At 39.1% G+C, this 24,067-nt stretch overlaps 2 protein-coding genes and 1 non-coding gene across 3 annotated transcripts; 1 reads left to right on the top strand and 2 right to left on the bottom strand.

The window, feature by feature from the left end:
• Positions 1–1,214: 1,214 nt before the first annotated feature.
• Positions 1,215–12,339, top strand: LOC149284013 (abscission/NoCut checkpoint regulator-like). Its single transcript, XM_089497207.1, has 11 exons — positions 1,215–1,268; positions 2,750–2,871; positions 2,989–3,045; positions 4,113–4,258; positions 4,790–4,908; positions 8,651–8,765; positions 9,221–9,439; positions 9,965–10,041; positions 10,565–10,678; positions 11,264–11,424; positions 12,261–12,339. Exons 1-11 carry the CDS (start codon positions 1,215–1,217, stop codon positions 12,337–12,339), a joined length of 1,263 nt encoding a protein of 420 aa, XP_089353333.1.
• On the bottom strand, positions 3,834–4,024 carry LOC149284014 (U2 spliceosomal RNA). Its single transcript, XR_016277893.1, has one exon. It is a non-coding gene; the product is annotated as a U2 spliceosomal RNA (small nuclear RNA).
• Positions 12,340–15,730: 3,391 nt separating the features above from the next.
• LOC149284012 (protein phosphatase 1 regulatory subunit 14D-like) lies at positions 15,731–23,467 on the bottom strand. Its single transcript, XM_089497206.1, has 4 exons — positions 23,285–23,467; positions 18,342–18,431; positions 16,973–17,005; positions 15,731–15,799 (listed from the first exon to the last, which is right to left on the bottom strand). Exons 1-4 carry the CDS (start codon positions 23,465–23,467, stop codon positions 15,731–15,733), a joined length of 375 nt encoding a protein of 124 aa, XP_089353332.1.
• Between the last annotated feature and the right edge of the window lie 600 nt (positions 23,468–24,067).

Below are 24,067 nucleotides of genomic sequence, written 5' to 3'. Positions count from 1 at the left end.
CGTCTTTTGAATTACTTGAAGTATTTAATATTAAGTGGCATATCTAGGAATTTTTGACCCAATACCAGGGGGTCACAAACTAGAAGTGACTTCTTCCTGTTATTCGCTACAGTGACCGTGTATAGGCATGTCAGTGGATGCTTTTGCTACCGGTATGTCATGGTTGATATCCCTGCTTGAACGCAGGTGGCTAATTTATAGCTCTTTAATGTCAAGTCATGAGGACTGGTTAACACATAGAATCCTTACAATGGGCTATTAAAAGGTTAATCTCTCAAGAATCTCTGGGTTGGCCCTTTTAGAAAGCTCCTAGGAATGCGGAGTGGGAAGTTTGCGACCCATACCCAAAAATACCGAACCCAATTTTTGGGTTTGTTTGTATTAAAGAAAAAAAAATAAATTTAACTCACTTTTGGAAGGAGCCTCCTCACCTGTTTCTGTATGTCACATTGTTATGTTAGGTGCTAATTGATGTCCTGTGTACACATTGTACAGCGCTATAGAATTTGATGGCGCTATATATAATAATAATGTAGTCGCCGGTTTACCACGCCCAGTAAAACGCAATAAGAGTAATGACCGTAATGTTAATTCACATGTAAACTTTTTATTAATATTTTGTAAAAACTGATAGAAAAAAATGCATTTCTTGTTTTTATTTCCTTGTATTTGCCAATCTTCCCCCAGTTATTCATATCTGACCCCAGGCGCGCCACTCTGCCCCCCAGATATGCCTTATACCCCCCAGATATGCCACTCTGCCCCCTGCAGACTTACCAATGCGTCCCCCAGACATTGCTGCTCCCAGGCACTTCCGCGGGGGGCTTCTATGATGGAGCGCCGGAAGGTCCTGTCACGCCAGGGAGTGCCAGGCAGCTGTGCAGGTTGTCTACGTGCAGGGCTAAATGAAAAAGGAAAAAAAAACAAACACCTGCCCAGTTTTTGGAATTGCATGTCAAGGGCGCCGGGCGATACGAATTGCGCATCCCTGTTCTTTCTTCAAGTCTGGTATCTACAAACCATTCAAAAATCTGAACTTCTAGTGATATGTTGTTAAAATTCCTAAATCATCTGAATTGTAAAAGTAAGTCCTGGTCTGAACGAAAACTGATGTTTTTCAATGAACAATTTAACTTTTGCTCGTATTATTAAAATATCCCGTGCTCTTTTTATGTTGTCAGCCGCAGCCAGCACACCTTTGTGCGTTTTGTGAAATGGACAGAAGATGCTTCAGCTGTGCATCAAAGTTCTCAGTCTTCAAAAAAGAGGTATGTCGGTAAAATATAATATTCATCAGCGTATTGCTGTTTTTTTGTTTTGTTTTGTTAGTGTGACCTGTAATCCTCCATTTTTAAACCATACCATTGTGTCTTCTGTCTCTCTACCTGCAGAAATAAAATGCACAACAGTTACGTTTTGTAATGTTTACCTACTCATTTGAATTTGAATTAAAATAATTTGTTTGTGTACGTATGCAGTTCATGTCCTTGCAGTCTACAATATATATTACCGTTTTTGCTCGATTAGAAGACAACCCCCCCCAGAGTTTGAATATTAATTTTAGAAGAAAAAGCCTGAATATAAGACTACGTTATATAAAAAAGAATATTACTTTTTTTGAAATTCAAAATTTTGTAATTTTTGAACATTGGTTTTGAAATTTACAACATTCTTTACAAGGATCAGAGCGATGAGGAAACCAATGGGACCAGATTTTTTTCATATTAAAAAGAAAATTAATTCACATGTAAACAAGTTTTTCATATTTAACCCCTTAAGGACAATGGGAGGTCCCTAAACCCATTTTGAGAAAAATGCATTTGCTTTTTTTCCTTTTATTTGCCAACCTGCCCCCCCCCCCCCAGTTAAGCACATCTGCCCCATGGCTCTGAAAAAACCTTGTCTTATAATTAAGCAAATACGGTATTTGCCTGTCCAGAAACTTTGGCCGCCCCAGGTGCTTTGAGCACTCGGTATACTTTATATACACACACACCGTATTTATATATTCAAGGTTGTCTTATAAACCACGCTCAGAGGTCTGACTATAAAACTAAATTGTATCAGTGACAGGGAAGTTCTAGCAACGGAGGTGGTGCGGCTTCTCTGAAGAAGTGGGTTTTGAGATGTTTCTTCAATGTTGAGAGGGAGGGTGAAAGCTGAAGGTTCGGTGGAATAGATTCCAGAGATATGGGGGCAGCCCGAGTGAAATCTTGTAGATGGGAAAAGGAAGAGGTGATAAGTGAGGAGGAGAGCCTTAGCCCATGGGAAGAATGTAATGATCAAGCAGGGGCGTATTTGTTTGAGGGCAAAAATACATGGAGCAATGTAATGTAGGGCCTTATCACTAACACCATACAGTACTGTAACCTAACCCCAACATCTAACCGTACCAATAACTATCCACTAACAGGACCCCTTCAACTATCCACTAATACCTAGGTATTTTCAATAAGTTATGTTATTTGCGTGCTAGTTGGTTCTGACACTAAAACACATTTAAAAAATGAACCCCAAACCTAGGGAAGTAAAACTACCAAACTCAGAGGAACAGGAGACACCCAAAACAATTAAAAAAATACCCCCCTAACACAGGAAGGGGACTTCATTAAAAAACCCTGCCATGTGTGCACGACAAAGGAAATGAATTCTGAATTAATACTGAATTTTAACATAGACTAAAGGTATCATCGCTATCATAATAACATACAGTATGCGTTTTTTTTTGTTTGTTTTTTTCCCCCCCAAGTATGGTTGTAAGGCCTGCGGGCATTCATTCTGTGCTGGATGCCTGGGGTTCAGTGCTGTGCTTCCTCAGTATGGTAATACCAAGCAAAAAATATGCAAGAAATGTCACGAGAACATCACCAGGTGAGCATACTGGTGAGAACTATTCAACATGTGGCAACTAGGATCTGTCAGTGGATCTTTATAACTCGATGTCCCAGCTACTATACTTATTGATGTATTAATGTTGCTCTGTTCCAGTGGACGACCTCCAAGGAACAATTCAGCAAAATGGTCACCACCAGAAAATTACAAAAAGTGAGTTTCAACTCTTTGACATCAGTTTTATATTGGTGTAAGTTTATCTCTTCTGTCAGGAACCCATGTAGGAACGTAGTTCAGTTGTGGGGAATTATGTTTGACTCTACCGAAAAAGTAAAGGAACAAATGAAAAGTAAAAAAAAAAAGTAGAACAAATGGCATCAATTACTGCGTGGCGATGCGGTGCAGTCCTCGTCCTTGGAGATTTGCACGAATTTTAATTTTGAATTTCAATTTGTATGAATCCAAATGCAGAAGTCTAATGTGTTTATACTTTTGTGCATATTTTGACATCCCGACCAGACTTGGTTAATCACCCCTTCCATCACACAAGTGCCTCATTAATGGTGTCCAAGAGGTCGCTACGTCGTATAGTGTGTCTGGGTGGGATTAGTAGTAGTACTGACAAGCGATACAACTATGTTAGGATTAAATAGGGCTCTTTAAAACCTTGGGAACTTTGATTCTTCAGTTCTTAATTATTGCTTGCGCCTTTGCTAAAATGTTGTCTTTAATTTCCTTTAGTATGGCACACTGGCCAAAAGTATGGGGCCACCTACTCATTGAACCTCTTACTCCAAAATCATGGACATTAAATTAAGTTGGACCCTTCCCTTTGCTGCCTCCACTCTTGTGGAGATAAGATGATGGGATATTGCTCCAGGGATTTTTATCTATTTAACCACAAGAACATTGGTGACTACTGTTGTTGGATAACGTGGCCTTGATTGCTCTTAAGCAGTTCACCCCAACGTGTTTTTTTTTTGTTTTTTTTTTTGTTTTTTTTTTGGTGCACCGGTCCTGGAGGTACTGCAATACCAGGTCAATGCGTGGAGTGGACAGAGCAAGCTCTTCTTCCATCTCCCTGTTCTAAAAATCCATTTAATACATGGTCCCCAGATAGGGGACGTATCAGATATTAAACTGATAAGAACAGATACTACACATGATCTTAGCCAAAAGGCCGAGAAGCAATACCCCAACGTGTTTTGAATGGCCTACACAAAGCCCAGATCACATTATGAACTGGTTGTTGTAGAGCTAAATTGCTACATTTCTTTCAGGAGAATTGCAGCTCTTGAAACCAAGTTGGATAAGAGGGAGTTTGGACCAAGTGGTAGTGTACCAGATTCTAAATATCAAGGACTGCTTCCGGAAGACAGAGCTATAGCAGAACGACTGGATAAACTCAGAGAAGAAACGAAGCCCAGTAAGTGAAAACATATGTTACGTTTAGTGTTTTAGTCTAAATTACATTTGAGTATAGTCTTATACTATGTTTGTTACAATGGAAACCCTTATGTTTGATACGTTGTAATGAACATTACTGCCTTTTAAAGTGGCAGTTATCCAGTTCAACCTTCCCGAGATGATTGCACCAACTCAGATAAAGGGGAAATTTATTTTCTTCACTCCATGAGCAATAAGAATAATCCGAGAATCGTTTGAATTGCTATATAAACCCCTGAATACCCTTTCTTGCTGAAAAGCAGTCCGTTGTTTTTTGCTTAAGTCTTTAGTAGTACTTTCATTTCAGTTCCTTCGTTTTCGTTTGAGATTTAGGGCTATTGCTTTATTATCTACACAAAAAGAAACCCTGTAAGAGTCCCTTTTTAACCATTATTTGTATATTTGACGCTACTTCTTCTCATCATCTCTCCATGGCCTTCTCATGTATTAAGCATGGTATATTTACGGTATGTATGTATGTATGTATCATGTTGTTTTTTTTCTGAAACAGAAGCCAGAGCAGACAAGCTCTCGAAAGGTTCACAGTCATCTATACCATCTGTGCAAGAGATAGAGGATCGGTTAGCCGTACTACAAGGCACGGTTCCTCCGTCCAGAACACCAAAACCGGTATGGCAGTCCAACTGTACAGTTTATGTCATAGAAACATCTGATGGCATATAAGACCTGTTTGCCCTAACTAGTTTGCTATTTTTTCCTGATGTAAAGCTTCAGACCTTGATCAGTCCTTGATCTCATCTTAGATTTAGGATATTCTTATGCTTACCCCACACTTGTTTAAATTCCCTTTGCCACTTCTGCTGCGAGGCTTACCTACCTCTATCCTCTTAGTAAAGCTAACTTTCCTTAAATTACACCTAAGCATCTGACCCTCTAGTTTTAGATATAGCATGTCTTTTAAATATAGCTGGATGATATTTCTGCTGATGATAATCAAGTCTCTAAATACAGAAATATACAGTTTGACATTAAAAAAACTATTTACCGTATTTCCCCATGTATAAGACGCTCCCATGTATAAGACACTCCTTAATTTTGGGCCCGAAATGTGAAAAAAATGTATTACATAGTTATTGAACTAAAGTTTTATTTATCATAAAATTCATACTCATCATCCCCATCATTCCCGTCCATTAACTGCCCCTAAATTAACCCTAAAGACCCCATCAACCATAAGTGCCCCTAAATTAACACTAAAGACCCCATTGATCCTTAACTGCCCCTAAATTAACCCTAAACACCCCATCAACCATAACTGCCCCTACGTTAATTATGTATTTTGGGTGAATCCGATTTGCTACTTAGAGTGACATTACTAATTGCACTAAATAGCCTATTAAATGGGCAGTAATACGCAAAACCTGCTGCAATAGCTTCAGGACACTTAGACAGTGAAGACGAGGAGCTGCCCTGGTGCTGCATCTGTAATGAATATTAATATCCCTAACATAATTTTTAGGGGAGATATCTCAGCAGTACCTCCAATTATGTTAGGGGTATTAATGAGTAGGGCTGCAACTAACGATTATTTTCATAATCGATTAGTTGGCCGATTATTTTTTCGATTAATCAATTTTTTAAAATTAAAAATAATGTAATAAAAAACATAATTTACACTTTCATCTCTTTATTGCAATGGCCTCTCTCTATTCACCTTCTTATTTTACTGACATAATAATAAAAGCTACAAGAACCCAAACAGTGTTTCTCAAACTAGGTTTTAATACAAAGTTATTAGTAAATATTAATTCATATGTTAACTATTTTTCATATTTAATAAAAGCTATGAGAAAAAAACCTTGTTTATATTTTCTTTTATTTACCAAACTGCCCCCAGTTATGCACATCTGGCCCCCAGCTTGCCACTCTGCCCCCATATATGCCTTATACCTCTTATATGCCAGATTCCACTGTGCCCCCTGATATGACACTGTGCCCCTGATATGCCTTATACTCCTTTATATGCCAGTGATATGCAGCTGAGCCCCCTGATATACCTTTTACCCCAGATATGTTTTATGCCCCCCTGATATGCCTAATATCGATATGCCTTATACCCCCTATATGCCCTGAAATTCATAATACCCCCATACACCATAACTCACCCATACACCACTTTGGCTCCTCCCCCTCCCATACACCACTCTGGCTCCTCCCCCTCCCATACACCACTCTGGCTCCTCCCCCTCCCATACATCACGTTGGCTCCTCCCCTCCCATACTCCACCTTGCCTCCTCCCCCTCCCATACACCACTCTGGCTCCTCCCCCTCCCATACACCACTCTGGCTCCTCCCCCTCCCATACACCACTCTGGCTCCTCCCCCTCCCATACACCACTCTGGCTCCTCCCCCTCCCATACATCACTTTGGCTCCCCCCCCCATACACCACCTTGGCTCCCCCCCTCCCATACACCACCTTGGCTCCTCCCCCTCCCATACACCACTTTGCCTCCTCCCCCTCCCATACACCACTTTGCCTCCTCCCCCCCTCCCATACTCCACTCTGCCTCCTGTCAGCAACGGAGGTTCACAAGACACCAGGGAGCCGGGTAGAGAGGCAGAGTGGCGTATGGGAGGGGGCGGAGCCAGAGTGGTGTATGGGAGGGTGGCTCCTCCCCCTCCCATACATCGCTCTGCCTCTCTACCCGGCTCCGTTGCTGACAGGCACTTTCACTGCAGCTTCATAGAAGCCTCAGCGTAAGTGAAGGGCAGTAACGGATGCTGTCTGTGCGATGCAGACCCCCACCGGCTGACAGAGAGAATGATTCTCTGTCAGCCGGTGGGGGTCGGCCTCCGTTACTGCCCTTCACTTACGCTGAGGCTTCTATGAAGCTGCAGTGAAAGTGCCTGTCAGCAACGGAGGCTCACAAAGCACCAGGGAGTCGGGAGAGAGGCAGAGTGATGTATGGGAGGGGGAGGAGTCAGAGGGGTGTATGGGAGGGGGGGAGAGAGACGGAAGTGAGAGACCGGCCGACAGTGAGGGGAATCCAGGTCCCCTGCAGCGTTGCGGGGGATCAGGATTCTAGTGTTATAATCCGATCTCGGTTTGAGGTCGGATTATATAAGGAGAGGAGTTTTTGACAACGATTTTCATTATCGATTGGTTGTTTCAGCCCTATTAATGAGTTAAAATAAGCCAAACCAATATTCTATCACATACACAAAATTCTGGTGATATTAATTACTGAAGGACCACACCAACAATGTGACTTTAAAACAGATGATCTATATTTTATCTCCAATCCTAAATTCTTTCAGATCAAACCAAAATGTATACTTCAAAGCGTGATATTATATTACGACGATAGTTAATCAAGATATTATTTATTGGGACAACCCAATCTACAAAATACCTACATGATCTGTTAAGAGCAAAAGGGGAAACCGAAAATGTATCTTCTAAAACATGTCAAAATAAATCATGACATAAAATATAGTGTATTATTGATTGTGAGATTTTAAATAGATGCAAATAATGTCAGACGTCAGAAAAACTTACTTCCGTTACCTTTATACATCATTACCATTATTACAGGTTAAAAGGCGCAGTCATATACAACATTAAAATATTATTCCCCTGAAGAATATTGAATATTCCCCTTCTATATTGAAGCAGACAAAATTCACCTCTATTCAGGATAATTAAACACCATTATATTTACCTCTACTGGTCCCTGTTGATATAAATCCAGGTTCAGTGGAAAGAAAAATAACTTTCTTAAAGTTGGGCAACTGCCATGAGAATTTTATGGCAGTTGCCCAACTTTAAGAAAGTTATTTTTAATTACCCAGGAAAAGATAGTAAATATGAAGATTATAAAATAATCCAAAGTAATTATGAGAGTAAAAATACAGTCCAACATTTCGTAAACCCCAAAATCCGCATTTGTTGAGATAAGTCGTTTTTTGCTTTCTAACATTCCTCTTACTATTGAAACTATTCATTTAATTAGGAAATACTCGCTGAAGCAGCTATTTATATCAAACCTTTTTTGGTGCTCAGTATAGGGAGAGAAAAAAAATCCTTTTATATGATTTAAAGAAAGCAAGATGGCTCTGACTCCTGAGTGTAATATGCTTAAATATAATACTTGCTTTCCAGCCTAAAATATTTGACAATGTGCAATAGACTAGGGGCTAAACGGAAATGATTTGTTAAATTATTATCATGTGACTGGTCTACTTTAGGCCATCTTTGTTATATTACTTGGAGAGTACATAAAATGGACAAATATATAATATTCAACTGCATATAAAACGAGTCAAACCAGATGTCTGCTTACTTGCTGTTATGAATATCGGTGTTATTTGTATTAGGATATAGTTCTCCCTTTATGTTTAATGTAAGGTTTACAAGGCACCAGACACCAGAACCCAAGTCCAGTGTGCTGATGATCTACTAACGCAATTTAAAGAAGAGGTAGCCATAGACAATACGTGGGACCAGATGTCACCGCTACAGGGTAATAGAGAATATTCTAGGATATCTTCTTAAATACCTCAAATGGTTTTTAACCTGTTGGATGTCTGAGACAAAAAATGATTGAAATCAGCCAATGCTGATGTGAGAAGGTACTGAAAACCTTGAGACTTGAATATTGCACTGTTAGCATTTTTTGATTGAACGCTGTAGTAAGCCATATATGAGGATTAAAGTTTAGCCGCTCTGTTTATATTTTGTGTTGTTTTTTTATGTTTATAGTGCCAGTTTGATTTTTTTTGATACAGTAAGTATTGTGTAGGTTTATTCAGCTGGCTGCCATTCAGGGATATGTTTGCTTACCATTCTCAGAAGCCAACATGGATGTTTTCTGACTCATTTCTGACATATTTTGCAATCATAAAATTTGTGTGGTAATAGAACTGAACAGTTCTTTTGTAACACCAGCTCCTTGCATTTTAATGGTATCTTTGGTAGAGTTCAGATCCCAGCCAATGAATGATCTCAACAGAGTCGATGAGAAGGACATTTGGACGGGCCGTAATTCTGAATTAAACACATTACATCTAGAAGAGGAAAAGAACAGGCTATTGGCAGAAGCTGCAGTAGAACTGAGAAATGAGAACACTAGACAAGAGAAGATCCTGGATATAGCAAAAAGACTTGCAGTGTGCCAAGGCAAAGATCCAGAGACAGGTATACAAACCAGGGTATTTATTACTGTTTTACAAAATCTTAGTGCCCCCCCCCCCCCCAAAAAAAAGCAGTCTTTTGAGAAATGGCTTCTTCCTAAAGAAAATTGTTATATGTAAGTATTTCCTATCATCATATTAAACTTAACATGCATATCCATCTGAATATTTTGTTCACTATGTCCTTATAGATTAGTATCACACCAGAGAGTGAGCAGAATGCTGTTAAGATTTATTTGATTAACAGGGGCCACGCTAAAAAGTGTAAAGAAAAGTTGCTTTCTAGCACCTTGAAAATATTTTTGTTTTTCTGTGGCTTTGACCTGTAAATGTTACTCGGTAAACGGTTTGGGAACACCAGGATTCAATTTACTCTCTCATGTTCTTGAAAAAGGTTTCAATAGAGGGATCATAGTATGGGGTAGTTGACCTGCTCTGTTTTTTACCTTTTTATACATGCTGTGTTGTGAAATTCTATGAAAAAAATATATATATAAATATTTATATATTCATTATAATTTTTTTTTAGTTACTATAGATAGCTATAAACTTCCGGACAGCGACGAAGAAACAGAGGAGGAAGCGATACAGAGAATATTGATACAGGTCCGCACTGTGCATGGGAATCCTGCAAATTTGTAGAAAGCTATCTTCTGTCATGTGATTAAACGTGAATCTTCAGCACTCTTTTATTTCTTTCTTTATTTTTATTTTTATCTTGTAGCATGTATTTAAATATACAGTATAGCTAGGCCAGAAAGTAGTTCTTTTTAGATTTGTTGTTTTTTTCCTGTGTAGCTACCACAAAATGTATGCAGAATCTAGCAAGAACTTGAAAGCATTATATGAACATGAATGAGTCCCGTCGAGAGGCTGTTAAAGATCCGGAAGGCCTTCGCTGTGGTTTATTAGCAGGAGCTTATATAGCCCACGCCGTCTCTTGACTACTTTTTTGAGTGCGTAGTTTAATATATGACACAAAAATACAGTATATGAGTAACACCTACCACTAAAGAGTTTAGGAAGACAAAGGCTTAATTATTTAACAAATATTAACAAATGTATCTGTTGGATTTGTTTAAAATCAGCATATTTACTTCTGTACAATCTCATGATATTTTGCTTTCAGCTTTCAGAGGAAACTGTTCTGGATGAAGCAAGCGGATATAACGTGAACCCTAATCAGAGCAACGGAAAAGAAAAAAGCACCCAAGCAGAAAATAAACCAAAAAGAACGGAACAGGTCTGTGGCGTCCTTGTGTCTTTTTGTAAATTTGTGTTTACTAGGCACAAAAAGACAATATTCTACCAAGCGTCATTATGTGCTGCCATTTTTGAAAATGTAACACAAAAGGGAAAGAATCAGAAGGACTATATGCTGGGAACAAAACTCAACCATGCATAGAACCAGTATTGGTTTAAGGGTTAAGAATCCCTACTAGAACTGCTTATGATAACATTGGAATTGGCGATAAACTTGTCCTGGAATATAGATAGAAAAGTCTTGGCCTCTAAGATGGATGGAATTATTCTGAATGTTTTAAAAGTAGTTTCACACATCAGCGCCTGTTTTCCATCAAGATTATCATGACCTCCACCAGTGAGAAAAGAAGGTGTATCTGGGTGTAGAAGAGAATTTCCAAATTCTATTTTAAGGACAACAAATCTGCTTCAAGTTGTGCCCAGCTAAAGTTTGTAACATGATGGAATGCTTTTTCCGAGTTGGCCTCATGCAGTCAAGGTCTAACACGTTTTTTTATCTACATCTGTACCACATTAAGTGACGAGGTTATCTTAAACTTATGATCTCTTTTTGTTTTTCCAGAAGGTGCCTGCACAGCCTTTGGCTACCACAAAAACTGCTGCAATACCTTCAAGACACTTGGACAGCGATGACGAGGAGCTGCCCTGGTGCTGCATCTGTAATGAGGATGCTACTCTTAGATGTCACGACTGTGACGATGATCTTTACTGCAAGAGATGCTTTCGGTAAAAACAAAGCAATAACATTTTCCTGTGCTGCTGGTATTCTTTGGTGCATAGATTGGATAAAGTTATGAATTTTGTTTCGGTTTACTTGGCGAGGGGTACAAAACAAAGTCTACCACTGTAAATAGAAACATGTCAGTATGCCTGAGATACCTCTCTGGTCTATATTGGCATGTCATTTGCAAGTTACAGTTATGGAATCCTATTAATAGTCCCTCTAATATCTCAGTTTGCCACTTATTAAGAGATACAATACAAAATACACTGGGCTACCACTTCCAGTACTACTTGGTAGCCCAAGTACAATTTTAAGAAGTTGATGGTGCCCGGTCTGTACTTTTATTCAAATCTTACTTGTATTAGGCCTCATATGTTCATGGGGACAGCTAATGTATGCCAAGCTTAGGCTTTTCTTAAGGGTATTTATTCACTAAAGGGAGAGTTATTCACTTTGTTATTCTGACACAGGCTTGTCCAGCAAAAAGCGTTGAGATGGCCCATGCATGGTGCATAATTTAATGTTAGGATTTAACTCTGCATAATATATGGCCAGCCAATTTCTTCCTGTAGCAGAAGTTTACTGGGGTTGGCCCTTTACGATGTATAGTGAAGTCAAAGAGTTAAAATCGTAACTCTCCCTCTAGTGATTAAACCTCAGAAAGCAAAATGATGTCTTATACTTTATATTCCTTTGCAAGTTTTTAATACATATCATTAATTTCTTTTTAATCTCTATGCACCCTTACAGTGGTTCTTACTTATGTTGAACTGTAGATTAAGCGTTGGGAAAGACATTTCTACTTTAATAGTTTGCTTTTTCATTATTATTATTTCAGAGAAGGACATGATGAGTTTGACCGCAAAGAACATCGGACATCTGGTTATCGTGCGCAACAGAAAAAAGGAGTGAGATAAACAGAAGTGGAACAGAATTTTATTTTTGCTTTGCTGGACAGTATATCTAACTAATGCGTTGCCGCAGCAGCTACTCCACTGAGTATCTTCCTGTGATGTAAGCCAAAAAAAGCAATTTGTTTTCTGTTCCCATGTACTTTCATTTATTTATTATATATTAAAAAAACTAATAACAAATAGATTTCGTTAAAGACCATTGGTGTGTGGGTGGTACGCTGTGGGCAAACGATGTTTGACACGTAGTCCGTGGCAGAAGGCATTCCAATTGACGTTCCCGAAGCCATCGGTTCATTTGAGTGACGATGAAGATTACTTCCTCCAGGGTACCTGGAACCCCCACCCGAGCTAGCTCATCCTAGAGCGTGTCAGACAGGCCTAGGCGAAATTGGTGCGATAGAGCGGGTCCGTTCAACATATAATGTAGGGAATATATTTGTTACTGTAGACAAACATGTTGTTACAGTAAGTATTTGGGGTATCGCTCTCGGTGCACACTTTGTTCGGTGAGGACTTGGTTGTCATTGGAGTCCAGTAGATGGGTTACACAAACAGATCCAGTGTTTCTGTCTTGCTTACGTGTTAGGACATGTCTGTAACACTTAGTGTGTTCACTGACCGGTTTGACAACCTACTACAATTAGTCAGGCACAAGAACCCAGCCTGTTCTGTAAAAGCAGAGTCATCCATGCAGGTCAAGCAAAAACATTCATAATAACTGTGATATATACAGTGAGATCAAAAGACTGCCAATTAAAGACGTCATATATCAGCTTTTGTAAGATGTTTGTGTTTTTTCATTGGAGTTGGTTATAGTCTAGAAACATAATGCCAACAGAAAGATAAATAACTGATCTCTAATCCCTTTAAGATTCACTGACACTTTAATTGTAACCTGTTCAGAATTATATTTTCCAACTCTGACTAGAGGACATGGGAACATGCTTGCAAGACTCTACCTGCATTGTTCATCAATCAGTATCAGAAAGCGTTGAACATTTCCTCTTTAAACTAATATCATAACTGTATTTGGATGAGGCACCGCTTCATAAAATATGTAATCCAGCAGTGAAACAGAGGAGCTTTCAGGAGTAGACAGTGGATTTAATACCTAAAACTCGTGTGGCACCCAAGTTCTTTTCATACTGAAGGCAGAGGTTGTAATGCAAATGTACAAAAAGCATTGTATATGACTGCTTGTGCATATGCGCTAATATCCCTTTAATACATCTGCAGATATTGCGCATATCCGCCATATTGTGTTGATGGCAGTTAAGGTTCCTGTTGCTTCAGAGTTTTCCTGGGGTAAATACTGTATATTGTAACTGGTACTTTGGCAGGCCTAACTGAAACTTCATCTGTGAGGTTTTGGGCACTAATCTACACCTACCATTGTTTATCTTCTCTGTGTTGTGTTGCAATATTGCAAAATTCTAAAGCTTCTAAAATTCTAAATTCTAATTCTAAAGCTTGTTCTCCATTTATAGGTAAATGCATATTTTACAATCAATCTACCTTTTGGTATGACTAAAGCCTCAGGAACAGTATTTAAAGTTGTTGTTAGTAAGAACAAAAAAAATGTTTCCATGTTGGAATTATTTTGCAAGTGGAAATCTTTAGGCAAACAATTGCTATTTAGTTCATAATCAGTACTAAACTAAATGCCAAATAAATTATAAACAGTCTATCTAATACACGAGAAATGCATTAGATAATAGAAGTCAATAGATAATTCATCGTATTTAAGTCTTTTTTTAGTTATTTAAAGTATATATTTTAAACATAAAAACTTCACTTTTACATCTGTACTCATGCTGTACCTTATAATTTACTAAATGGAAATTGACGACTGCAAAATTAAGTGTGGACCCATGGTAGCCATACATTTTTGACTTTCAAACTCATCTGGTGGCTGGACACAAGGCTCAACTTGGCTCATCAAACTGTGTGCGTCCGCATAAGGAAAGGCATACAAACCATAGTAGAGGAGAAACTGTTTCTGCTACAGCTAGCTCTCCTCCACCTTTCATAAGACATGACAAGACAAATCAAACTTGAGCGCGACCTGCCTCTCCCAGCTATACTGAACCCAAATTAAAAAGCGAAGAGCTCAAAATTTCACAAAGCATATTCCTGTCATAGCTACAATGAAGCACTTGTTTCAGTCATAGATATAAATATTAGGTACTGTGCTAATAGTATATTTTGTGGATTTTTGGAAATTAGAATTTCCTACTGTGTCAAAGCTATGCAGAGGATTAACTAGTACCCACGGAGTTTATGATAATCATTGTGCTTCTTACAGGGACAGTCTATTGCCCCTGACACTCCAGAGCACAATGCATATTAAAGTACTCAGAATACTAAAAAAGCTACAGTTGTATAGCTGAACACATATTGGGGTTTTGTGTGACATATACCAGGAGCTATAGATTTATACCTAAAGTACGTGTGGGGAAAAATACACACAAAAAATGCTACTGCAAACTTTGACAAAGGCAGGTAGAATGAGTGCATGGAAAGAGTTAAAATACCAGCATCTGAAAAAATATATGGTTTGATAGGATAAATTGCATTGGCTTCAAAGATGCCCAAAATAGCACATGGGGGAAGAATTAACAGATTTGGAAAAAATGGCTTTGAAATACCAAAATGCTGCTTGTAATATTTTCTAAAGAAATAAGTAAATAACCCTGCTCCAAATGGGATACAAGCCCAGCAAAAAGCAATCTTTAATTAAAATTAAATGAGAATGCAATGCACTTTTGATCTTGTGGCTTCTCGGTAACATTACGTTTGTAACCTGTTTTACTCATAACATGATGCTAAACCTAAAAACCTTTCAGCGGCATCCATATAAAGTACCAGAAGTTGATATTGTGTGCAGATTTTGTCTTTCTTGACATAGATGAGTGGTAAAATGGCAGCAAAAAAGTGAATACTTATGGTCTTGGAATCTGTGACTGCTACTGAAGCTACAGAAGATCAAATCTGAAAAATCTACAGCTTAGGATAAGTAATGCACAGTGTATAATATTTGCCCTGTAACTGACACAATAGTTGAAAGTCCTCAGCATGTAAGGTGATTTTCTGCATGCGCATTTGTGTAGATAAGCTATGAAAATCTGCTTTCTTCTTCAATTTCTCATCTTCATTTGTTATACTTGATGGGTTACGTTTTTACATACAGCATCAAAATATAGCACTGATTGTACTTAAAACCACATCAACAGTGTGCGTGTATATGTGTGTGTGTATATATGTATGTGTGTATATATATATATATATATATATATGTGAGCAAACTATTATTCAACAGAGAGCAACAATACTCAAAGTTCATAGTCTCCATAGCACAAAATGGTATTTTGGTCACAAAGAGAAGAAGTCTGATTCATTTATGCTGTAATTCTTCTATCTTCCGTAATCCTTTCAGACGCTGCAGAAGCTCCATTGTAAATTCCTAAAAGATCAAGTGCTTTACGTGTTAGCACAATGTTTCACATACCAGCAAAATCAGGACATTGTGCTGCAAACTCATTTGTATCAGCGGAAAACACATAAAGGGCTATTGCTGTTATGGTCCCAGAAGAGACAGGAACCTGAAGTATCATGATAAATTCTATGGACTGTAGGCCACAGATAGTGAGGGAGTAAGAGAATCCATTTAGAGGATCTACTGGCAAATTAGCATCCACCCAGATTGGGCAGTGTCAATGCTAAAAACTGGGAGAAAATTGCCATGGAATGTCGTTTTACGGCATAACTCTGCACAGGGCATTTTAAAGAAGGTAAGTATGCTCCTGAACATAATAGAAAAATTTGTTTGTTTGACATATTTTGCTATCTGGTCAATTTTCACATAAAATGTATTTACTGCATTTTAAAATTTTCTGCTCCTTATCAACCAGTTCACTGACAATCAAGGGTTAGCAATTGACCGTAGACCATCAACAGATACAAAAGCTGAAGAAGAAATCCTGTGGAAAAATATATTTTCCTTGAGCACAAAATACAATGCTGTATATAGTTCTATAGGCTGTTAGTCATTTAATATTTAAAGTGGCTTTCCCTACTGGCACCAGTTTGGGGAAGGCATTTTTCTATTCCAGCAAGACTGTGCCCCATTACACACAGCAAGGTCCATAAAGAAATTGTTTGATGAGTTTGGTGTAGAGGAACCTGAGCGGCCTGCACAGAGCCCTCATCTTAACCCCATCAAACAAACATATTTGGGGGTTGTCAACAAACCCATGTAGATGTGATGGTCAGGTGTCCACATACATAGTCATACAGTGTGTATACGGTACATTATTATACTCTTCTCCCTAATTTAATCAACACGTAGCAAGCAGTAGACAAAAGTTGCTTTAAGCCCCTTGCTTTGTGGTAAAGATGGTCTTGAAAAGTAACCAGCAGATCCATCATATGTCCTGGCTATGCTAAACTGACTTTTATCGTAAACTGAAACTGTCTTGAAGAATTTATCAAAGACGTATGCAGGGTTAGCTTAGCCCCTTTTTAGCCCCTTTTTCAAACATCCAGTTTAATTAATGCAATACTGAGATAAAGAGGAAGATTAGATTTATTTCTACCCAACAAGTAAAAAACAAAATGTATACATATATCTACTCACTTCTGTGGGTCGGGTACACTCTTGAAGAATTTCCTATGCAAAAATAAAAATATCACTCTTAGTTAACAGATAACTCTGTTATTTCTTGAATAGGCCAGTTTAACAGATGTCAAATGCATGGCATTTTGCGTTGTGGGCTTGAAAATATGGTTGACTTCCTGTAGTCATCGTATTTTTAGTATTCATTTAATTAAATCAATTCTTTCTTAGGCTGTCCCACCCTAGAGCAGAATATTGTCCAGAAAGCGTAATCTAAGGTAATATAGATAGCAAAGGTATCCCCAAATAGAAGGAAAGAAATCCGTCTGTACCAAGTGAAAGGCAAACGTGGAGTGATGTTTAAGTAAATGAAAAGTCCAGCACTGAAAACCTCGGCTTGTATATTTCACTTGGTGTTTTATGAGAATCTGACTCCACAATAAGTATGGATCCCTTCCAAGTGTTTCCATTTTTTGTATGACAGTCCCATTTTTCAGACTCCTACATGACTTTGTTATGACAATTGTGAAGCCGAGTGCCATGAGGTGACAACCCACCGATGCCTCTTCTGGGGCCTACCGTGACTACCAAACCCACACCCTGCCTCTAACCACACACCATGTCCTGATCTGGACACCTAAAATGTTGAGGGGTATGACGATAGCAGCAGGGTTTGCAGGTTGATGGCCATACCCTTAAATGTTTCAGTTGCCCAAAATGAGACACCGTTGATGGGGGAGGGTTAGGACAATAATAAAACCTATTATTTATTTTTCCAGTGGGGCTCAAATCAGCAGCTCAGTGATAGATGTTAATATCACTCAATTGATGGTGCTCATTTGATTATTATGTTTTCTTTATATAGCCGTGACAATTTATGCAGCGCGTCTTACAATACATATATTCAAGGTGTATGGCAAGATTGGAATCGACAGACTAAGACTCCATGCTTTAAGAGAGGGACAAAGGCAATTAGTTTCCGTTTCAATAGAGGATCTCCCTTCACCGCCCTCACAGACTTAACAACAGCTCCACAACTCAAGGAATCAAACAATGTAGTAGATTAATACATACGGGGAAACAGATGGGTCAGAGAATTGTGGGATGATTTCAATACTAAAAATCTCCCTTAGAATTCTCCACCAATTCTATTCCAAGTAAATAGACCCTAGAACATTTTTTTGTTTTCAAGTTTATGACACTAAAAAAAAATAATAAAAATTACATTAGTGGTAGTTTTCTTTATTTTTTTTGCAAAAAAGTTGAAGGGGGAAGGTTGTCGGCTATGAGCTATCTTGCACCATCAACCCCCTTGATCTGCTACTGACTGCAATCCTTAGTTTGTGCATTAAAGGTGGCATTATCAACATTGTTTGTCCTATCGTTATACCTGTAGCCTTGATTTCTGCTCTTCAACAGTCAGATGTAGAAGATCATCAATATCAATCTCAGGTTCAGCATCTTCATCCCTTCGCTCCTCCTAGAGAAAAGGTCGCAGTGTTGAGATTTTACGTGTTTCCACCAATTGAACGTTTGCATGGCTTTGCTATGGCATGATATGATCATGGTATGAATAAACCAGGTCATGGCTGAAATAGTATGTCATGCACATTAAAAAAATAATTACCATTTTTCCAATAACTACAAGGGGACTATAAGGGTAAATCCCCACCAGATGCATCTTACTCCATCTTTTTCTTTTAGTTATCCATGGGTCTCACTTCGAAAACTTTTGAGATACAGCTTGGACTATATTTTATAATGTTGGCAATTAATGAAATTATTTCTGTTATACAAGTGTAGGGTTGTCAAATTCAAAGAGTAAAGAAAGCGGCCTAAATACAGCATATGAGTAATAGCACCACAGCTGGACCTGTGCCTTCGATTTGACAATTTCATTAAATCGTACGAATGTCTGAAAACGAGGAGGGACCCCAAACGAAACAAACAAACATGAAGCAGAGAGCTTCGCATTTTCATTTGCATTTCGTTGTCCACCCATTGTACAGCGCTACCCTTTGAGTAGCGTGCAACAAAAAAGTGTAACAGTCAAATCACAGCAGCTTTCCTGTGTTATGATTACATACATGATTTTGGAAAGATTACGGCAAGAAAAAAGGGGCAGCACCCGGTATAAGTGTTCATTAACAAAGCAATATAAAGTTAGACAGGACATTGTTAATAATGATGTACTACGTTATGTGAACAATGTATGGTATTATGCAAGGCACACCGGCTGCCACATACTAGAGGTTTTAAAATAATTACATGCAATGGAACGCACCATGGTTAAGCATTTTTCTACAAAGAAGTGATCTTCCCAGGAGCAACATGGGGATGTATGACAGGTATACTGGCAACAAGTGAAAAGCCACTGTGATATCAGCTTTATCCATCAAGGCCCCTGGACTGAACTTCATCATCCACTGACCTAAAGTCAGTCAAACCCATCATTAACAAAACTGATATTTAGTGGAACTTAACAGGTTTTAAGTAGGGAGACCCTTAACCTGTCCAAGGGTGTTCCAGAAAGAAACCTGCCATCAGTCCACATTTATTTAGAAAAAAACTAGAGGGATTCTGCATTGGTAAAATAAATTATCAGACCTAAGCACTTTATTATTATTATTTATGGTTTTATATGGCAGCATCATATTCCGCAGTGCTCATGGACAGCTTTTTCGTCCTTAATGGGACTCGTCAGCATGAGGTTGTGATACGAGTCCCATTAAGGACGAAACAGCTGTCCATGACTGGTGATCTGGCTACTGCACCTCTTCCCCGAGTTTTGTCAAAGGCTGTCTTGTACCTCGGGCAATTACTTTCCAGGGATCCATGTATAAAGTGGATATAGAGGCAAAAGGTGATTATTGTTGACCTTATTTGCATGCGCCTACCCAGAATCCCTTGTGGTTGTGGCAGCACAAGCCTTCTGGCGTGTCTGGTGTCTGTAGATGAGTGTTTAATAAGGCTTCTACTATCCCAAACATTTTTTAAAACATTGGACCCCAGGCAAGCATTTTCTTGGGTCCTTTGGCCACTTCAGTGGGAGGCCGCGCGGCCATTTAATTTAGATTCAGCCCGCCGCTGCATAGCAGGACCAAACCTGGGAACTTCTGAGCTCTGGCTACCAGGAGCCTTCCCTTGTGGGACGCGGCCAGGACTGCCCACTGCCATCAGGGGCGTTCCCGCTGACATCGCTGGAAACACCCCCATTTAAAGGGGAAATGGGCGGTGTGTGTCAAGACCCCGCTCCCATAACCTGGAGAACCGGAGACGTGGTGCTGCAGGCCGGAGATCTCCCAGGTATGACCAGGACATGGTACTTTGTCTTGACTTGGCCAGGTTGTGTGTATAGAGGAATGTAACATTGAGGATAAAGTTGTTGATTGTCATACCTTACTACTCCATTCTGTGTCATGGTTTTTTTTAATTCTGCGGGTATTTAAATATTTAGTTAAATCTGTGTAGATGCATATTTTTTTATATATTTAACAAAATCTTTGCACTCCATAAAACAACTTTGCTCCATACAAATGGGTTTATACCGTAGCTGCTGGCTTTTGCAGCTAGCACTGCAAATATCGAGGCTGCTGGCAGAAATACATGCATAATGACCAGAATTTGGCTATGTGTGTGTAAAAGAAGCCTTCAAAAAGAGCAACTAGAAATAGGCAAGGTGGTTCAAGCTAAGGCAAGGTTGAGCTATGAGCAAGCCGGATTTGATTGCTGGATACCAGAAGTCCTTGCACAAGGACTAAACCAATGAAGGAGAGTTTAAGCTTGCTCGTCTCTGGAATGCACTCTTCACGTTTTATATTGTGTTTGAACATGTTGTGACATCAACCAAACATGACCACTTAAGACATTTGTTTCCCAATATAAGACATTTGTTTCCCAATATTTCACATGCTGCTGACCAAAACAATGCTGCCCTGTAGTATCTGGTATATAACTTTGTAAATAAATACATTTAGCCAATTTTGGTGAGGTCAGGCACTGCTAATGAATCCAATGCTGCCTGTAACATGCCCTGATTATTGCTGCTAAATGCAGACCAGATGAATCCAAATTCAGGATTTCTCTGATGTATTATTAATCTAGGACAGATTATGGAGGTGGACCATCAATACAGCTGAGTGCAGCAATCAGCTGCTCATTATTTTGAAGTGAGACGCTCCCAGGGCAGAAGGTGTCCTATATGTTAAATTAGGTCCTGCAGAACGGTTGACAGAAGAAGGAAAGAGGAGTTGATAGCAACATAGGAATGTCAGCTTGCATATGCCTGGTGTGACGGCCCAGGGTTAATAGGTGTTGTCTTTGGTAGTTATTGTCTGAATTCTGTATGTCCCAGTATATGTGTGATTATTGTTATGCTTTTGTTCTCCCTCACGTGTTACCCTGTCCCTGTGCCACATGTCCTGCCTGTCACGGAGCCATGGGCTCCCGGAGGGGTCTTAGTGCCAGCCTCCTCTCTACAGACTATGGGCCCTGGTAAGGAGTGCCATGTTATCCAAATCAGAAGAGACCTCTATGGCCAGTATTTGCACCTGGATCTGATATCCAGCAGGTTTACCACCCTCCGCCCACAGAATACAATAGAGAGTGCAAATACTGAGCCGTGTGCAAAGGAGGGCCGGATGAAGAACCTTGTGTGTTATTTCCCTGGACATTAGTCTTGTCTAATGCTTCAGGGACTTGCTGGATCACTCACTGTCCTCTTCAGGACAGTTAAAGCTATTACATCGAGGAATCCAAGCCAGTTCCTGATCCCTTCCTCGCTAGTATAGTCTAGAGCTGGAAGGGGTTAACCCTTTGTGGTTCCGGGAGGAAGCAGCAACGATTGGCGGGTTTACCCAGTCGGGGTACAGGTCGTTCCCGTCACACCTGGTAATAAGTATGATGTCATATCCCTGTATGCTGCATTTTCTTGTGACATGGTACTAGAATTGCCAGCATCCAGCACATGATTCTGGAGCTACTCCCTTCATTAGTAACTGGTTAAATAAGTCTGTTAAAGGTTGTGCCGGAACACCGCAAAGCTCTTTTAATAACTTTGGGTGTATCCCATTTATTTACATGTTTTTACTTTGGAGAGTTTAAGTATAACATATTCCTATGTAAACATACATGTGTTGCTATTTCTCTTTCCTAAATAAAGTCCCTTCCCTTCTTCACCTTCCTCTGTAAAAATGTAACAGAAGAATTTATTGAGGCGGTCAAAGTGTCTTATGTCTTCCATGATTCTTTTTTCTTCCGTCGCTAAACAATTTTTATCTCCCTTTTTTTTTTATTAACTGGGACATTTTTCTCCTAAGTGTGTTTTGGTGCTTTAATATATGTGCCACTTCTGAGGAGTACCACATTATAGAAATAATGCCATAACTCCTAAAGAGGCTGGGCTGTGAAATATTCACTTAAATGTAACCTATTAACAAAAAAAACCCCAGATTTTCTAATATCTAAAACTTTAAATCTAAAAAACATTCCACGGGTGCGCAAGCCAACAGAACTTCAGCAGGCAAAGATTTGTACTTGGTGAGGTTGAAGAGGACAATGAAAGCTGAAAAGGGCTGGAGGGAGAATAAAAGAACCAGTTTTTTTAGGGCACCAGAAATTCAAGAAACGCAACACAGCTTGTAAAAACTTTGTTAGTTTAATAATATGGTTAAGAGCAAACTCTAGCCATCGTCTACACTTTAGCCCATATGATAGCTGAGAGATTCCTTTTAAATTTACATAGTGTCCTCTTACAAATGCATAGGGGGATTTTATAGACACCTTCCATATGTATTTGCCAATTTGCTAGCTATTTTCACGCATGAGATAAGTTTGGCCAAACACATCTTCTGGCACATGATATATTTACTGCTAGTCAGCTACAGCACTTGTTCATTGGGCATCACCGGTGGGGTCTAAAGAGACCCCCAATGCCATACACCTAAAGAACTGCTATTGATTTTAATGGGATAGAACGTTAGGGCTACAGAGGGGGCTGCAGCGTCTGCCGAAGGTAAGTCTTTTTATTTATTTTTTACACTGCATATTAAAAGATCCCCAAAAAATATTTTAATGTACATTTGTACATCTTTTGTACATCTTTCATTTTTTTATGGCTGAACTTCTCTTTGTAGGAGGAACTATATGTTATGTGGTTATTGTATTATTTGTTTCTACGTAAACAAGCAATGTTTATGTGCTGTAGCACATTTCCACTAGCATATCAGTGATGTTATCTCGGGTGCTCGATTAGCCTTGCAAGCTTAGATTTCACATTTTGCTGTTATTATTTTACAACGATACAACCGTGATAACACTTGCATGTGGCCTCACCTGGCTCTGGTATAGCTCCTGGATTTGGGCATCGATCCACTCCTCTAGTTTAATTCTGCGTTGTAGTTCTTTGCGATTATATTTCACTGTCAGTCTTCCCAGCTTCTTGGGTATCACCTCTTCATCATGACCCTCAGGGGCCAGGAATGTGACCCTAGAAGTACCACTGTCACCAGCAGCCATTGGTACCCTTCCTATGTCCCGTCAAGGCCACCTTCAATGTGTGGTCTTCCCTCTGACACCAGACTAGAACCTGCTAATTTTCCTTTGTGGGTTGATAATTTGCAGTGCAGCCGGATACTCGATCTATGGTTGTACAGAGGGGTCAGAATTCATGTGATCTGGCTGGATAGACTGTGACAAAGGTAGAGGAGGAGAGGCTTGCAAGAAAGCAAAGTCCTTGCGTCTTCTAATGTTTCACCTGCCAAAGCAGATAGAGATCAAATGTACCAAATTATATCGCTTCAGAAAGATAAAACGCACACTTTCCTTGTCTCACAGAATGCATATTTTCTTGCTTATCTATATATGACTATTATCACAAAAAAAAAACACACATTAGCAAAGAACCTTTTCAAAACGTAATCCTATTAATTTACTTTATTTATAATGATCAAAATGTATAGTCCATGATTTAATATGAATAATATATTTAACATAAAATACTGACATGGCTTTGTAACTTTAATAAAAAGAACCTAAAAATAACTGGCAATTATATATATTTCTGAAAAGCAGAGCAGCCAGCTCTGTTTAGATTGCCAATTTCAACAAAATAAAAAA

Source organism: Sceloporus occidentalis, unplaced genomic scaffold (genome assembly GCF_023333645.1).
Source record: "Sceloporus occidentalis isolate IW3139 unplaced genomic scaffold, rSceOcc1.0.p SCAF_100, whole genome shotgun sequence".
NCBI classification, from domain to species: Eukaryota; Metazoa; Chordata; class Lepidosauria; order Squamata; family Phrynosomatidae; genus Sceloporus; species Sceloporus occidentalis.
This window is presented reverse-complemented; position numbering and strand designations above follow the sequence as displayed.

Bases quoted from the DNA above. Each gene is read 5' to 3' on its own strand.
- LOC149284013 (XM_089497207.1), top strand. From the start codon at position 1,215: ATGGACAGAAGATGCTTCAGCTGTGCATCAAAGTTCTCAGTCTTCAAA. The intron at 3,046-4,112 runs GTGAGTTTCAAC...CATTTCTTTCAG, and splicing joins CCACCAGAAAATTACAAAAA to GAGAATTGCAGCTCTTGAAA. The intron at 8,766-9,220 runs GTAATAGAGAAT...TATCTTTGGTAG, and splicing joins CCAGATGTCACCGCTACAGG to AGTTCAGATCCCAGCCAATG.
- LOC149284012 (XM_089497206.1), bottom strand. From the start codon at position 23,467: ATGGCTGCTGGTGACAGTGGTACTTCTAGGGTCACATTCCTGGCCCCT. The intron at 18,432-23,284 runs GTGAGGCCACAT...CCTTTTCTCTAG, and splicing joins AGGAGCTATACCAGAGCCAG to GAGGAGCGAAGGGATGAAGA. The intron at 15,800-16,972 runs GTGAGTAGATAT...TTGATCTTTTAG, and splicing joins AGTGTACCCGACCCACAGAA to GAATTTACAATGGAGCTTCT.